At 42.1% G+C, this 18070-nt stretch overlaps 1 protein-coding gene across 4 annotated transcripts in view; it reads right to left on the bottom strand.

The window, feature by feature from the left end:
• kif13a (kinesin family member 13A) overlaps positions 1–18070 on the bottom strand; it is a 154967-nt gene that overhangs the window by 69079 nt on the left and 67818 nt on the right. For all 4 annotated transcript variants that reach the window (XM_042332228.1, XM_042332230.1, XM_042332229.1 and 1 more), the window contains exons 7-11: positions 8729–8816; positions 6961–7095; positions 6692–6804; positions 4633–4744; positions 2032–2244 (exon numbers count right to left, since the gene is read on the bottom strand). In XM_042332228.1, the coding sequence (XP_042188162.1) occupies positions 2032–2244; positions 4633–4744; positions 6692–6804; positions 6961–7095; positions 8729–8816 (661 nt within the window). The remainder of the gene's footprint in view (positions 1–2031; positions 2245–4632; positions 4745–6691; positions 6805–6960; positions 7096–8728; positions 8817–18070) is intronic.

The following is an 18070-nucleotide window of genomic DNA, read 5'->3' as shown; positions in this document are numbered from 1 at the left end:
GCATGGTGGAAGGACTTATGCAATAGTGGGAGATGTGCCACCACCTTGCTATTCTGGCAGTCTAAGTTTACTTAACACCAACTGCTTAATCCAGGACCTCATGGCGGGGGGCAGGGGCTTGGCAAGGAGATGTGCCTGCTGTGAAGCTGACTTCCTCTTGTGTGCTGAGGGATAGGACAGTGTAGACTGGAACCCTCCCTGTCTCTAGCCGCATGCCATTCCTACCACAAATCCACCTCATTCCTGGGTCCTGGCATTCTGTTACATGTCTATGAGCTCAGAAACATTTGAAAAGGCAGAGTGGACTGCAGCCACCCATGGGACTGTAAGAGGGTCACAGGTGTAAGACTACTGCCAGTTCAGCTGATCTGGAGGAACACATTAAAATTCGACCCTCTAGAGAGATAAGCCTTCAAATAGCCTCATCTAGTTATCAACCATTAAAGCATACTACGCTTTCACAGTCACACACTGATGTACGGTATGGTACTCTGAGATTGCCCTGTGTGTTGGCACCGCATAATCGAGCTCTGCGCCAAGCCATTGGGAATTGTTAGATTGACAGTGCACAGTAATGTCCCATAAACAACCATAAAGTGGCTGAATAATTTTACCTGGGGGATTATTGGCTAAGGCAATGGACCAGAAGAAATCCCCTTCTCTTTTTAAATAGTGCAGTGGGATTTTTAAACATCCACCTGAACAGGCAAATGTGACTTCAGTTTATTTTCTCAATCAAAGGACCTCATCTCTATAATGAAGGACCTCCCCTCCTACAATGTAACATATGCCCACTGCATTGGAGTTTCAGCCTAGACTGTATGAGCTCACAGTTCCCATGATAGGCTTGAACCCACAACCTTTGATCTCAGAGGTGAGAGTGCTGACAATCGAAAACTCTCTTGAATACCTAGTCTTTAAACCAACTTAGTTTTGCAATTATTGTCATAAAAATAAACTTTGTTTAAAATATATACGAACAAGAATACATAACCTTGCAGGAGTCCCAGGTTAGTTTAGTTGGTATAATTGATACTGTTCATTTCTTTTTAAACAAAAATTACAACTTTTTAATGAGTGACCAAAAAAAACGATGAATGGAATGGACATTAAGAGTTTTCAGTGTTCGATTAAATTACACCAGAACCACAGCACGAGACCAATGCCTCAAGGGAAAGAGTTATATGGGGGCAAGCACAGAGGGGTTTTTACCTCCCCAGTTGTTATGGTCTTCCTCGTGAGACACTATGGTTTCTGCACGAAATGAATCTGTCCTCAGGAACTTGGGAATGCAACTCAGGCAGAACTGGGTCCTGCACTGTTTCTGAGTGACTGCTGGACACTGGCACCATTAACAGCTGCAGTTGTGCAGAACAGGGGAGGATCAAGCTCCTTAATTGCTGCATTTCATCACACACAAGGAATGAAAGTATGACAAATAAGAGCATAAAAGCAAAAGCAAGACACGATTACATGAAATCCTTTCAGAGCTACAGTGCTGAGGGTATGCTCAATTCATGTTGAAGCTATGCTTCCAATTCTAAATTAAGTGTTGCAAGCTTCCAGAGAGAATCCAGAGTTGACAACAATAAAAACACAAGCAAGGTAAGAAAGTTTGCACTGCCTGGCACTCTTTACATGCGAGCTGAGATAGACGGTGAGCATCAGCAGAGATTTTTCTGCAGTGAAGGACCTCACTGTTCAGCTGAGCTCAAATGTGATGTCCTGCACAGTAGAAATCTCTGCTGATCATCTAATATCTACACATGTGTATATTCCATCAAGGCTGAGGTAGGGGGGAGGGGGCAGTCTTTGAATAGAGGTCAGGAGCAGTCACTCAGACAGAATGTTTCCCTCTTTAACCCAGAAATGCCAGTTGTAGCTGCTCTGCATGGATGAAATCCATTAATATGGGAACTCAACATAAAGCTTTCCTGCTCTGTTTGGTTCAATCCACTTTCCACAATGTCTACTCACTGAACCACTGGTGTGAGCCTGGGAGCCTCAGAACAGTTTATTCCGAGCTCTTACCTCTGCCTGGTTCAGCTGCTCCTTAAGTTTCTCCACCTCTTCACGTAGCTCTCGGATGATCTTGGCATTTGGATCTTCATTAACCACTGCGTGGTTGACGATTCGCTTTGCCCGGTCTGCGTACCTCAGTGTGGACAATGTTTCTTCGTAGTTGTCCCCGGAGGGGCTAATGGTGGCTATCATGGCGGTTTTACTGTTTCCTCCCAAGTTATCCTGTTTCAGAGGTTTAAAAGTTCAGTGATAGTAATAATTCCCAAATTAACCTCAAATCACAAGTGGACAATTGCACATCCTGCTGGGAATAAAATATGCATGTGGTGGAAACCAAACCTCATTGTTTCTACATTTATTAAAAGCTTTAATGTGTTTTTCTACATTATGAATAGCATTCATATATCATGTTTCCTGCAATTAGTAAAAAGCTAAACATAAGGTACCTGTGACAGTTTTCTAAATTGAAAGTTGTCGGTCACTATGTGTATAAAAACATATCCAGCAGTCAACAGCAGCGGCTACAAGATGTAGGAGAAGTTGGCTGAGAGAACATGGTCTTTCAGCTGGTCACGTTCAGGTGTGAACACATTGAAAGTTAAGATAGCCAAATACAATGGCCAAGTTCTTTCACAGACCTCCTCACTCCCCAGTCCACTACCGGCGCCTCTGCTTGACTGGCAACGGCCTCCTGCTCGTCCCTCACATCCTTCTCCCCACCATCAGAGGTCATGATTTCACCCACTATGCCCCAAAACTCTGGAACACTCTCCCTTATTCCCTCTGCCTTGCCCCCTCTCTCAAGTCCTGCCTGAAGATTTCCCTGTTCGACCGTGCTTACGGCCACCTCCCCATTACTCCTGGCTCGGAGTCAGGGTCCCCACTGTTAAGCGCTCTGAGACACTAGCTGAGACACTAATGTGCTATATAGGTGCACGCTTTGTTGTTGTTGAATTAGTCCTTTGAAGCTCCAACAGAAGTCAGTAAGATCAAAAGTCTTTGTCAAGATCTGAATTTACTTAATTAGTGAAGTTCTGGCCAGGGAGTAACAAGACCAGACTGAGAAACAGAGAGAGAGAGAGAGAGAGAGAGGGAAGAGAGAGGTGACCTAGCTGTTTGATTCATTTTGCCCACAAAATACACAGTCAATCCACTTTACAATGTATTCTGTGAAGTGCTTTGAAATGTCTCAACAACATAAGGTGCTATATCAAATGCAACGATTGTTATTATTGTTTCTTACATCTTCCATAATTTTTTTTAATACTTAAGTATAAACCTACAAGTAAAACTGCCCTCACTCCAAACACAAGGAGATGGAACAGAGAGTTCAGACGTTGCTCAGTAGCTCCAGCCAGTGAACGCATGCCCAACTAGCTGGCCAGAACGCTGCATTGGTTTTCTACATTCAGGGGAGCCTGGCTTTGTAGCTGGTAAACCATGAACACAACACAACTCTTGTGTTCTTCCCAATTGGCACTTAGGAACAAAGCTCCAATCCATCTGGAAATGTACTCCGGAGCATTCTGTTAACTCTCTTGCTACACCAGTCTGTGGAGCTTCCTCTCTCTACTGGGGAGTAGTTCATTAGCAAGCCCAAGTGAGTGGCTTTCATGAATAACAGATGGTGTCTGTGGGGAAAGTGTTCTCATTACAGACATGCTTGGCTTGTAAGCATCTTGCTGGTCAAAACAGTACCTGGTGCAGACAATGTTGACCGATCACGGATGACACTGCCTGATTACAAGTCAAGAAAGCACAAGAACACTTTATACGGTTAAAGTAGGTGGTCAGTGCAACAGATGTTTCTCTTGCATTGGAATCCAGATGTTTGGCAGGAGGATATGAAGTCTATTTCAATTTTGGGGGGGCTGGAGGGAAGTGGGCGGCACACCAGACCAATCCAGATGTACATGAAGCAGCAAAACATCTAAATACTAGCACGACTGGACACAAGCATAGGATTCACTGACATTTGCCGAATGTCAATTTAAGTCACTGTGACTATCTTAATTATATCAAGCACAAAGGAAGAGAATATATTTTTGTAAGAAAAGAACCATATTATAGTCAAATCTGTTCAAGCAGTCACCTTGATTCAGCAATCATCCCCTCTTAACAACCACCGTCGGACAGCCCAGCTTGCACACCAACGAACCCTTACTCAGAGACCTCCCTTATATAAAGGCCACTTTGGTCCAGTGGTTGTTGAAGATGGGTTTGACTATATACTAATAGAGATTAAAGTCATAATTTCAGGGGAGGAAAATACACCAATTTAAAACATGACAAACATGTTTATCTCCATAGCATGCCCAGATGTAGTGCAAAACACACTCTAAAGCACACCTTAATTCCCAAATCCAGAAGAGCCCTCCTCACCAATACTTCATTGGACGAGCGAATGTGATTGCCAATTTAGTGCTATTTGTGGGCAGTTTTGTACTGTGAAATTTTGGTGGAAACTATTCCAAAGCCATTTCAAGACAGTGCTTACTGACTGGCAAATACAGAAGAAAAAAGGTCAGTCTCTATTATTGTTTAATATACAGTTATATTTATAACCATTTATATTTTCTGTACAAAGTCTTAGCTTTTCCTCATCAATACCTTGAGAAGCCAGGTGAGCACAGAGTCTCTGTAAGGCACAAACTTGTTTTTGCTCTTCCCTCCTACTTTATCAGCCAATGCAGAAATAACTAACCCCAGGGTGGTAAGAGATCTGAGGAGGAAAGAAATGAAACACTATATTACAAGCAGAAATCACCTTTGGGGCATTTTAATTAACTACTGAATGTACTTCTTTAACATTTGCTTTTATCAGAAAAGGGGTGGGGGAAAGAGATAAAAAAAAAAGCATGCACTGAAATTACACCACCATTAACTCCAGGATTATATAACAAAACACATTTAATGGGCAGCTCTTGGATTAAAATACAATTTACTGTCATATTTATACATATATATTGCACACCAGTATTATGATAATCATCTTTGCATTTCATACAGCACCTTTCATGTAGGGAGGACATCTCAAAGTGCTTCACAGGATATACTGTAAAGTGAATAGGCTGTGTATTTTTGTAGGTGAAACGCAACATCCAATTTGTGCACAGCAATGTCCCACAAGCAACCGTGAAGTGAATAATTAATTTTGTTTGCGGAATGTTTGCAAAGACACCAAGAAATGGGAGAAGCTCTATTCGCTTAATGCTGTCATAAGATCTTTAACGTTTCGCTCACAAAACACACAGTCACTACACTTTACAGCATAATCTGCGAAGCACTTCAAGACATCTCAAAGATGTGATAAGGTGCTTTATCAAATGCAAGGATAATTATTATTATCATTATTATATATACCATTCACCTAAACAAGCAGACAAGACTTTGATTTTAATATTTCATTTGAAGGAAGGCACATCCAAAAATGCAGCACACCGCCAGCACTGCATTGGAACGTCAGCCTAGAATGAGTGTTAGAAGAAAGTGGAGAAAAATCTGACACTAGAGATCTGAAATCACACTTGATCTTGGCCATTTTATCCTACAATTTAATACTGTGCAGATTTGTGAAAAAAAATTCTTAAATCTTATGTTAATTTAGAAGCTCGTGTTTTTCTTCTGTTTTTTTTCCAAAAAGGGGCTTCCGAATCAAGATCGCATTTAGTCAAAAAGTTATCTGTTTTAAGATGGCTCTGAGATCAGCTGTGCAATGTGTGTTCAGCCATCCTCCCAATAAAGACACTCACTTCTTGGATTGAGTACATACCAATGTGGCCACAGATGCTGGCAAAATGTCCTTAAGGATGCTAATGCAATGTTCACAAACCAGAAGTCACGTTTGTTGCCAGCTTTTTGCTATCGGATCATTTCCCGACTGAGAAAAGGCCCAAAACCTCTGACAATAGGAGTTGGAAAGAAAGAAAAATGTCGGCTGCAAACCAGCCTTCAGTAAAGGGAGTTTCTTATCCAAATTTCCAACTGACGCCCACAATTTCACTCACTATTAATGTGACCTCCGATCCCCAAACATTAAATTTTCCACTCTACTAGCAACTCAAGGGAATAAGACCTGCATTTGTTGGCTATAATATTTTTAAACACACATCTTTATCGTGGATTGAAATTTGTCATTTCACAGCACAGGACAGGAATAGAACTGAACTGAACAGTCACCCTCCTGAAGCAACCAGCAAACTTAAAATGTGCATCTTCTGTGATTATACTGCTTGAGCCTCGTTCTCCACTCAGCAAACACCAGCTGACTTCACGTCCTCTGCCCGTTTCATCCTACCATGAGCGGCCAAGTGTTCAGGCGCTATCTCCCCCCTTCACCCCACTTTCCAGAACTCCACCCCGAGTGTCTCGGCCTCTGCCTCGCCTCCCTCCTCTTTAAGACCTCTATCTTCAACTGTGCTTTTGGCCACCTTTGCCCTCCCGTCCTCAGCCCCGGCCCCCCAACCTTTCCCCAGCTCAGGCTCCCAGTCAGCGGTGTGAAGTGGTTTGAGATGTCTTCCCAACATCAAAGATGCTATATAAATATAAATTGTTGTTATTAGCTTACCGATAGATAGTAGCGCTCACTTCTAAAACCACTTGCATGGGTTACAAGAAAAGTTGAAAAGTTTGACTGAATTTCTACTTTTCTTTCTTTAAAAAAACTCACTTGTTAATGTTGCTGCCTTCCTTCAGTCGTTCCCCTGCAGCTCCCGTCTTCGAAACCCTCTCACTCCCAGCCAGGTCCACAAGGCTCAGCTTGCTCACTTTTTCTCCGGAGGTCTTTTTTTATAATATATATGGGGAGGGGGAAGGAAAGAAAAATAAAAACAAAATCAGCATTAAACCTACAATAACAAAAAAAGCGGAAACCGAACAAGCAAAACTCAAGGCTTGGACTCAGCGTGTGTGTTTATGGTCAACAGGTGCCTCACTTACACTACTTTGGACATCATAAAGTGTCTGAGTTAAAATAATGTTGAACACAGCGTGGGAGCGGCTGCTTTCTTCATTCATGTTGGTGGCAGCAACCGTTCGAGATTTGTTCCCTTCGGACATCAGAGACTCAATATCCTGCAACAGAAAATGCAACAAAATAAAGCATTAGAATCACAGAATGTTACAGCATGGAAACAGGTAATTCGGCCCATCAAGTCTGCTCTAATGTTCTTCTCCACACTGGCCACCTAGTCTAATCCCACTCCTCACGTCCTTCAATATACCTTTCTAAAACAACAAATTCTCTTTTAAAAGAATTAATGGACTCTGCTGAGCCTATGTTTTTGGGATTTCATAATCTAGGCTGAGTGTTGGATTGTTGGAGGTGCCATCCTTCAGGTGAGATGTTAAACCAAGGTCCCATCTGCTTGTTCAAGTGGGCATTAAAGATCCCATGACACGACTTGAAAAGGAAAGGGAATTTCTTCCAGATTCCTAATCAACAATTCCCAGATAAAATTAGTCACTCACATCATGACTGTTTGTGGGGCATTTGATATGTGCAAATTGGCTGCCGTGTTCACCAACAAAAATGCACAGGCTACAAATATGCAGTCGCTACACTTTACAGTAAATCCTGTAAAGTGCTTTGAGACATTGATGATGTGATAAGACACTATATTAGAACAAGTATTGTTATAGTTCTCCAGTGTAAGCATGTCTGATTGATAAAAGCAATACATGTTGTTATAGCCACTTCAAATCATAATATTTAAAATAATCTTTGCATTTGATAGAGGGTCTTATCAAATCATCGAGACGTTTCAAAGTGCTTCACAGGATAAATGTGTAAAATGGATTGACTGTATTTTGTGGGTGGAATTTGGCAGCTAGTTTGCACATAGCAATGTCCTACAAATAGTCAGTGATCAATTTTATTTGGGGGATTGTTGGCCAGGATATTGGGAGAAACTCCCTTCTCTTTTCGAATAGTGCCATTGGATCTTTAACATCCATCTAAATAAGCAGACACGATCTCCGTTTAACATCTCATCTGAAGGACGGCATCTCTGACCATTCAACACACCCCAGCACTGCATTGGAATGCCATCTTAGACTATGATTCCAAACTGATGTGGGACTTGAGCCCATAACCTTCTGACAAGAAATGAGAGTGCTATCATTGAGTCAGGCTGACACACTACAGCGTCAAGCTGTTTCTTCTGTGGGGAGTGAGCACAAGCACAGACACAATGGGGAGAAAGCAAGGAATGGGATTAGAATAGATTAGAGCACCAACACAGACACGATGGGTCAGACTGCTTCCTGTTCTATGAACTCCAGACAAACACTAACACAAAATTGGTAGGTTCTGGACCTACACATAAATAAGAGTCTGGTACAATGAGCCATGAATGAATGCGGGAAGGAGGTGCACGCACACACACGCAGAGCCGCATATACAGGCGTACACATGCACCTTCCAGCCCACCCCAGCATCAGCAGTTGGGTCTTCAGCCTCTCTGCCCCCACCCTCTGGAACTCTATTCCACATTCGCTTCACCTGGCCCCCTCCCCTTGCCTGCTTCAAGGCACGCCTCAAGACCTTCTTCTTCGACCGGGTCTTCGGTTACCCTTCTACCCTCCACCCTCCCTGATCCCAACCTCCTCCCCACCTCCCCCCACCAAGTCCTAACCACTTACTGTTCAGCGCCTTGGGACGTCCTCCGGATGTGAAATTACAAATGTAATTTTGTATTGTACTTACCTCAAACCCAGTAACAGCCAACTGTGACAATCCATCTACATAGGGGCCCAGGACCTTGTGCTCTCGCACTTTCAGGGAATGGCGACTCCTAGGAAAGAACATGATTGAAATAGTCATAGCGTCAAGCCCTTTGAGATGCAAGAACAATGTGAGACCATGTGTAACAATATGTGAACATTTGTGCAAAAGAACAAATCTTTTTTCGTGCAGCAATTGTTACCAATTCTTGTCTTACAAAGTTGGCAACAACATCAATACTCATGACCTGAGCCAATAGAAAAGTGCGGCCACAATTTTTCTGTGGAGTCCGCTATAAACAGCGCCCTCCACCAAAAAATGCTATTTTTACCAGAAAAATGACGTGTCTGGCACCCGGCCTCTGTCCGATTGTGGGCTGCGCCGCTACTCTAGGTGGAGGGGCTCTGGGCTCGCGTGCCTGGTGCGGGAATTGGTGTTTGCTACACTCAGAGGACTGCTGTTGAGATTGTCTGTGCAACAATCTAATATGGGTTATTTCTTCATGTTCGTTTTTTTTAATCAATAAAGTGAAAAAAAATGTAGGTTGGCGGCAAAATGTACCGCAATAACACCAATCAACAGCCCGCAATTTTCTGCGAAATTTGTCAAATTTTCCACAATTTTTGGCAAATATTTCCGCAATTTTCTATTGGCCCTGTTTATAACCCACAAATTCAAGTCCCACAATCAGGTCTCAGAACTGTTCAATGGACAGCGCCTGGTTGTGCGTGTGTGTGGGGTGGGGAGGGGGCTGGTGGGGGTGAAGGTGGGAAGAAAGAGAAGGAAACGGGGCAGGAAAGAGCATCATAGTTTCACTTGGAAATATTTGCCAAAAATTGTGGGAAATTTGACATATTTCACAGAAATTTACGGGTAGTTGATTGGTGCTGTTGAGGTACATTTTACTGCCAACCTACAAGATGAACCAAAGAGTTGTGTCCAGGAGCAGCTCTTGCACCATATCTAGCCTCTGCTCCCAGTGGTTTACCCACCTGTGAGCATTTCCTCTCTGAGCCTGAGTGGGAGCAGCACTAAGTGAATAGGGTGTCCAGAAACCACACATCACATTGTTTACAGGGAAAACCCGGAAGGCACTGGGGCTTTCAAACAAAAAGGGCTTCAAATGAGTTACACTCATGTGGCTGGACTGAACATGTTGCTGGGCTGGTTTTGTTGCAGCAGCTCTGGCTTTCCCATGGAAGCGAACATATCAGGCAGTTGATGAGCTTCTGTTTCATCTGTATATATTATTTTCATATGTAAATATTATTTCATATTATTATATGGCGTGTGTTTGAACAAAGGTTAAAAACTTTTCGACATTTTCTAAGTATAATGTGAACTTTCATGAGGGTGAGGGGTGACATGCTAGACGAAAAAAAGACCACGTTCCATCTAGTTCGCCTTCTGCCTTCCTGGCTGTTGCATGCACATACGTCCTGACCTACCCAAGTACTATATCCCATAATGTTATTTCCTAAAAGAAATCTATCTAATCTGTGTTTGAAGGAATCGGCACTTCCAACATTGCTGATACACTCAGCACCAGAGGCGCATTCACAGAGGGTGGCAAAACGCCACAGCCTCATTTCAATGTTCAGAGTTAAGTGTGCGCGCACATGCATTTCTATTGTGTAAGTATACATAAATAGGTCTACTATTCAGAGTTGTGACTGTGTAAGCACATATGATTGTGTGTATGGATATGTGTGTGAGTTGTGTGTGCAAACGCGTGTGTATATTTATATAATAAAAAGATCCCAGTCTTTTAAATAAAAGAAATTAGTTGATTTTGGCTGATTGAGCCAGATCAAAACCATACAATTCAAATAAGCTACAATTTCTGGCCCAGTTTTGCACTCATCTCCATTACGCTGTCTGACCAAACATCTGCATGCTTTTTGAACAACCGTTTATTTACTCAAGAGATTTTAGCAACCACCCACACACTAAAAATCTTACCAGAGTCCAACCTAAGCAAAACTACACCACTCAACACTAAAAGAAATCCTTGCACTTGCTGGCACGAGCAATGTACAGTAAACTCCCGATAACTCGACCCTGGGTTAACTTGTCACTGCTACCCAAGTTATCATACAATCAAAATTCTCATCTGCATTTATTTGTGTATTTATTAGCACATGCTGGATCCATTCACATCTTCAAGTCTGAGGTGGATAGATATTTGTTAGGTCAGAGTATTAAGGGATATGGGGTAAAGGCGGGTAATTGGATTTGAGGTAAAGATCAGCCATGATCTTATAGAATGGCGGAACAGGCTCTAGGGGCTGAATAGCCTACTCCTGTTTCTATGGTTCAATGTCTAACTCTTCACTCCGGATACCTCGTCACTGAGCCCTCTTCCTTTAGATTGATGAGCTATCAGAAGTTCCTGTAATATAATTTTTGCATATTACGCACTGAGAGGAATGTCCCTGCCTAGATGCCCAAACAAGTTGTACAACATGGAGCAGGAACACCCTGAATGGGTTAGGGGTCTTCCTTGGAATAAACTGTTCGACTAGTGTATAGCGCAAATGTAGCAATTTTCACCATGTAGTGTACCACAGTGACACCCACTACACATAATAACCATCAAACCAAAACCACCGAAAGTAAACACGTGTCCCTGGCACATTATATAGGAAAGGTGAAATAAGGACAAGGCTTTCTTCCACCAGAAGGTAGCTTTGTAATAATGCCAACATTTCTGTCTGATCTCAAATCCAGATGGGAGCACAAGACTGAAGTGTCGTATTACTTGGAGTTCTTTTCCACCCCTAACACAGCACAAGTTGTACCTTATCCCATTTAGCCTGCAGTCACCCAATGGCAGCACAATGTTGTTGACTACACAAGTCAGCAACTTTGCTACTGAGAGGTTACTGTATCTAATTGCGGTCATTCCAAAATTAATTCACATTCCTTAATTGAGTAATCCAAGAGCCTCCTCTGAGGGGAGCACATCAGGCTGCCTCATGAGATCTCTGCTCTGAAAGTAGGCACGTGTTAAAGAGCCAGTTCCCCCAAGTTGGCAAAGACAGACTTCAGGATTCCATTTTTTTCAGTCTTCTGGATTCCTTAATTCAGGAATCTGATTGGAAATGTTGTTGAGAACCCACAATTACCTTACATTTGCCTCCCTATTCTTCAGAGGATCCAGTTCAAGATCCTGGTGCTCACCTACAAAGCCCTCAATGGCCTCGCCCCACCCTACCTCTGCAACCTCCTAATCCCCTACCAACCCGCCCGCTCCCTCCGCTCAGTCGGCTCCGGCCTGCTCCACATCCCCCGACCCACCCACCCCATCATTGGCGGGAGACCCTTCAGCCACTCTGCCCCCAACCTCTGGAATTCCATCCCCCAATCACTCTGCCTCGACCCCTCCTTAGCCTTCTTCAAGTCCCGCCTCTAGACCCTCATCTTCGACCATGCCATCGGCCACCCCCCTTCCTCTCCCCTCCCTTCTCCCTCCCTGACCCCAGCTCACCGCTGAAATGCTGTATACTCTCCAGCGCCTTGGGACGTCCTCCCGACATGAAAAGCGCTATACAAATGTAATCTTGTTGTTGCTGTTGTTGTTGAACCCACCTCAGAGACAGCAGTATTTAACTCAGAAGGTGACAAAGGTCAAGTGCATTAGCCACCATTTTTATTTAAAGGCAAACACCTCATTAAACTAACCAGAAATGTAACCTTAATAATATTAATAATTCTTGCAACGCGGCAGCCAATTGCGCAAGGTAGTGTCCCACAAACAGTCGTAAATTGAAGTGACCAATTTATTATTGCTTTTTTTCTTGAGGGATTATTATTAGGCATGTGGAGTGTGGAAACAAAATTAAATTCAGATTTTTATTTATTTTGTTACCAACTCAAGTCTTGCCGAGCTATAAATTGCTGAATTTCCCAACAGGTTTCAAAATGGAATAAAAAATTTGCCAAATGACGTCTTTGCGTACAATAAAGAGGGAAGAACAATAAAATATTCGATTTAGAAAAACGAGTGTGCTCCTATTTAAGGAGATTCATTAAGTATTTAAGGCACACTGATCTGCATTTGTAAAGTGGACTTCAATATATCTCGATTGTAGGTAAGCAATTAGGAAATCTCAGAACAGCAGCTGCTCATTTAAAGGGGAAAAAGACCTGGATCCTAGTTTTTTTTTAAAGTCTCCTTACCAGGTGTGGATGGCTAACAACTGGAGCAAACGCAGAGGCATCTGGCTAGCCTGGGTATTTAGATGACAAATCTCCATCCATTCCTTACTCACTCCCATACCTTCCATTCCACCCCCCCCACCCCCCCATGTGTATATCCAGCTTCCTCTTAAATGCATTATCTACACAATCTGATTCAACCACTACTTTGGGCAGCGAGTTCCACATTATCACTATCAGTTCCACATTCTCCTAATGGCGGTAGAACACAGGATGTTATGCTGGAACAGGATCTGGAGGGGGCAGGTGCAGATGAATAGCTTGCTGACACTTGCAGTACAGTGTGCGGCAACAGTAAAGGATGTCTAAATTGAGGGGGTTAGAAGACAAGTCACAGGATGTAGTGCTGATCTTGTGCAGAACACTGGTCTGTCCCACTCGGACTATTGAACAAGTCTAGGGCGAAACCTTGGGCAAGTTTCCTTACTCCACACGCCTAATAATAATCCCTCCAAAAAACCAAAAACAATAATAAATTTGGCATTTTCAATCCACGACTGTTTGTGGGAAACTGCTGTGTGCAATTGGCTGCCACGTTTCGCCCACAAATATATAGTCAATTCACTTTACAGCATATTCTGTGAAGCACTTTGAGACGTCTAGAAGATGTGAGCAGCACTACATCAAATGCAAGGATTATAAGTCTAGTTACTCTACCACACAAGGGATATTCTTGAGAGAATACAACTGAGCCTTGAATTGGGCTGCTGAGCTGTGAGGAGAGGCTAAGGATATCCAGGAACAATCACACTGGAAAAGGATCAGGGAGAATCATGTTGAAGTGTTTAAGTGTCTGAGTGCAGTATAGCTAACCTCAGCTATAATGTTCAGCCTTGTCGCAATTTCTGCAACAAGGGGGCAAAGGCTTAGAAAAGAGGAGAGAAATAAATAATTATACGGTATTTAGTTACTTTACACAGAGTGTAGGGAATATGTGAGAGGCTGCCTAAGGGAAAATGCCAGTAAAGTTAAAAAGTGGTCACATATATTTTTCCAAAAAAAAGCAATTGGATAGTCTTAGAAAAGATACATCTGGAACAAATTAGTTTCCTGCTTTTAAGTTGCTCTATCTAATGCCACATTTCAAAAGGCCTTTATAAAACAGCCATTGAAATAAGTTAACTAAATGGTCAGTGACATTAGCTCAACAACTCCTAGTTACTGAGGAATTTGTTCACCAAAAGGATCCAACATCCAGGATATCGAATAACTTGGTCACCACCACAACGACAATTTGCATTTATGTAGCACCCTTCACTCGGGAAACATCTCAGAGCATTTAATCAAAAGACATCAGAGTCAAGATTAAAAACAGTAACAAAGACGTGAAACATCTGGCAGAGCTTTGTGCCAAGCTACCATTTACAATTAGAAATAACAAAAATCAAGTTTGGTTAAAAATATGATTAATGTAGCCCACATGGGTCGAGACATTGATTGGTAACTCCCAAAAACTTGGAATCACTTTCTATGCAAATGTTTTTTTGTTCCATCCAAGTGCAGACTGAGCAAAGTCATTTATGAAATACACATCTTTGTTACGATTGGAAGAGATCCTGCGTCATCTCATTCCAGCCATGTGTTCTTCCAGGTCAGCAGGAGAGTTAGAGTTCACAGTGACTGTCATTGCCTGCAGCATGCTACGTCTCAGCTGATGGGTGGGGACAAACGGTCCACCCACATTTTAAGTGGCAACTGGTGCTATATAGACTCTTGCAGCACAGAAGGAAGCCATTTGACCCATCGTGTCTGTACCAGCTCTTTGAAACTATACAACTAGTCCCACTCCCCTGCTCTTACTCCATAGCCCTTCAAATGTTTCCTTTTTAAAGTACCTATCCAATTTGCTTTTGAAAGCTACTATCAAATCTGCTTCCATTACCCTTTCAGGCTCCGTATTTTTCCAATTAAAATTAGATCCGTCTTCCTCTTGCCAATCCCCCTTCCTCTCCTCCTCCTCAAGATATTGGACTCCCTTTCTTGTTCCACAGACACAAGCCAGCCTCCAGAACCTCAGCCAAGCAACCATTATTCACCTGTGACTTTGACACTGAGTGTCAGCAGGCTCCATAGGAGGGAGTAGAAGGAAGAGTTGAGAGCATTGCAGCCAAGTTTGATCCTATCTTTGTATTATCTCAGGTGGATGTTAAAGCTCCCATGGCTCTATTCATAAAAAGAAGGGAGTTTTTCCTGATGTCCTAACCAACAATCCCCCAAATAAAATTGATCATTTAGTTCATAGACAATGCCGTGCATAAAACTAGCTGCTGCATTCACCCATTTTACAGTAAACAAATATATAGCGCCCTTCACACAGGACAGTGTTCTGGAGCGGGGTAGCTGCAAAACGCTATCCCGCATGAAGGGCTCCATATAAATGCAAGTTGTTCTTGTAAATCCTGTGAAGCACTTTGAGATGTCCTCCTGACATTAATTCTATTGTAAAAAAGCAATAGAATTAATTGCTAAAAAAACCCAATCATGGACAGGTTTTGTGGTAACCAAATTGATTTTGTTTTGCTGCGTAACAGCAAAGTTTATAAGGATACAAAATACATATTTTTAAACAAACAATGCAAACCCTTTTAATTCACCTGAGGGCAAAGTGGACTAATTCTAAGTAACAATCTAATTTTGAAAGAACATATTGTGTATGCATAAATCTTATACCATCTTGAGATATGCTTGTACATCTAACATGATGGAGTTCCAGGTCCTCTCGCTTGCCTCACAAGTGAGAGGACCCAGGTTTGATTCCCGGGTGGGGTGTAACCTTAGTCAAGTTTCCTTATTCCACACACCTCTGTTTACTAGCAGTAAGTAGGAACCCAGTCTTTAGTTGATTTGCAGATCACTTTCCAGGAGTAATAATGCCTTCAAAAATATTTTTTTAAATTAGGTCACTCAATCCATGATAAAGCCCAAGTTTGTGGGCTACGTTTCATCCACGGAATACACAGTCAACTTACTTTACAATATATTATTATATGAAGCGCTTTGAGACATCTCAATGATGTGATAAGGCTTTATATCAATACAAGGATTATTATAATGATAGAACTTGACACAGTTCATTGGGAGAGACCACAAGCAGCCACAATGCTTTCCACATAGAAAGTGATCCGCCAATTAACTAACAACCATGATCCTATTTACTGCTAGGTAAACAGGAGCTGTGGAGTAAGGAAATTTGCTTAACATTTCGCTCTGGCTGGGAATCTAACCAGAGTTCCCCAGCTTGCGAGTGATCTAACCAACGTGCTGTAGGACTCTGTGATCTGAAGGACAGGTTGGGAGGTGGGGGTTCCTCTAGCAAACCTGCAGCTTATTTAGTGGTACAGGGAGCCATCACTGAACACTGCAAAATGTTCACGTGATCAAAAGAGGGTGGTGTAGTCCAGGTGGAAAGATTTGCTCCCTCCCTCATTTCCTTCAAGGTTAATCCCAAAACCTACCTACCTCTTTGACCATGCATTTGGTCATCTTTCCCTGGGCAAGCTAATAGCAAATGTTATTAAACACATCTCAATTCCTGCTGAAATGAATGAAGCCTACTTTGACAAGCTGATGGTAGCATGAGATCACTACCAACACGCAATGAGTTACTCTTCAGGCATTTCAGTTACTGACTTCTGTGTGAGGCCAGCAACAGTACTTTTGCTGCAGTGCACGCTGAGCTATGTGCTCACTAGGATTTATCAATATCTGGGAAGAAAAGTAAGTGAGCCACTACAGGCCATGCTTACTATTGCCAACTTGTGATAACAAGGATTTTCATTATATCTCTGCTTCATCCACTAGTCTCCTGCTCATTCCTCACCATTCCTCTCTCCTACCAATTGTAGGTGGACTTTCAGCCACTCTGTCCCCATACTTTGGTATGTTCTCCCAAAATCCCCTTGTTTTGGGACTTCCCTCGTTCTTCAAATCCCTTCTTTTTTTAAATGATGCCTTTGGCCACCTTTTCAACTTCCTTCTCCTTGTGAAGTCCTGTAGCGTATTAGTCAGAGCACTCGCCTTGTAAACAAGAGGTTTGATTCATGGGCAGAGGGAAACTTTAGGCAAGTTTCCTTACTGCACACGCCTCTGTTTACCTAACAGTAAGACGGAACCTGGTTGTTAGTCGATTGACAGATTGCTTTCTGGGGGTAATAATCCCTTAAAAAAATGTTTTGAATAATAATAATAATTTGATCTCTCAATCCACAATGGTTTGTGGGACACTGCTATTCTGTGAATCGCTTTGAAACATCTCAACATGATGAGATACTATATCAAATGCAAGGATTATTATTATTCCCTCCCGGTTCGGTGGTCCACATCCCCTTTGCAAAGAATTTGGGGATGTTATTCTTCATGGAAGTTGCTATACAACTGAAAATTGTTTTATTATACTGGGATGTGTCGGAAGCTTCAAGATACTGGTTTAGAAAACTGAGCTTTCTTAGCATGCCATAACTGAAAGTGCATTACATTGTATCTGAACCCTAAAGTTCACTTAAAATAAAACTGGAACATAGTCCCCCACTTATTTTCGTTGGAAGTACAAAAAAAGTTTTATTACAATCTGAACCTAGCAATGAACTGCACAGTCTTTTAAACACATTTCCTTCTGTCTTTACGTGTCCTCCAAGCTGTTTGCTATGTTCTGCAGCCTTTGAATTCCAATGCACTTCCTGCTGACTTGGCCATAAATATGAGAATGGAAGAACTCTAAATAGCTGATGGTTTGGTTATTTACCAAGTTCCTTTCCATTTTTAGTTACTGTGGAGACTAAAAGGAATTCTTTACAAATTGTGTCAATTTAACATGCGTGCGTGCGTGCACACACACACACACACAATACACATACCTCAGCCCCCTCAAAATCAAAGTTAAAAGTTTGAAAACTATTTCAAAAATTAAATAATAGAGGGTAGCATTAAAAGTTAAAATTGTGGTCTTTTTTTAAAAAAAATCTGATTACAATTAAAGAATGTGAATTAAAAGATTATTGGGACATGTTTTTGATCGCTCCATCCATTGGAAAGGGCTAAATGTTTAGAAAAATATGCTGTGTGGTGCAGAGTCCTGCCTGATTACATCAATCAATCTGTTACAAA

Source organism: Callorhinchus milii, unplaced genomic scaffold (assembly GCF_018977255.1).
Source record: "Callorhinchus milii isolate IMCB2004 unplaced genomic scaffold, IMCB_Cmil_1.0 Scaffold2, whole genome shotgun sequence".
NCBI classification, from domain to species: Eukaryota; Metazoa; Chordata; class Chondrichthyes; order Chimaeriformes; family Callorhinchidae; genus Callorhinchus; species Callorhinchus milii.
Note: the sequence above shows the minus strand (reverse complement) of the source record. Positions and strands in the feature narration are given on the sequence as shown.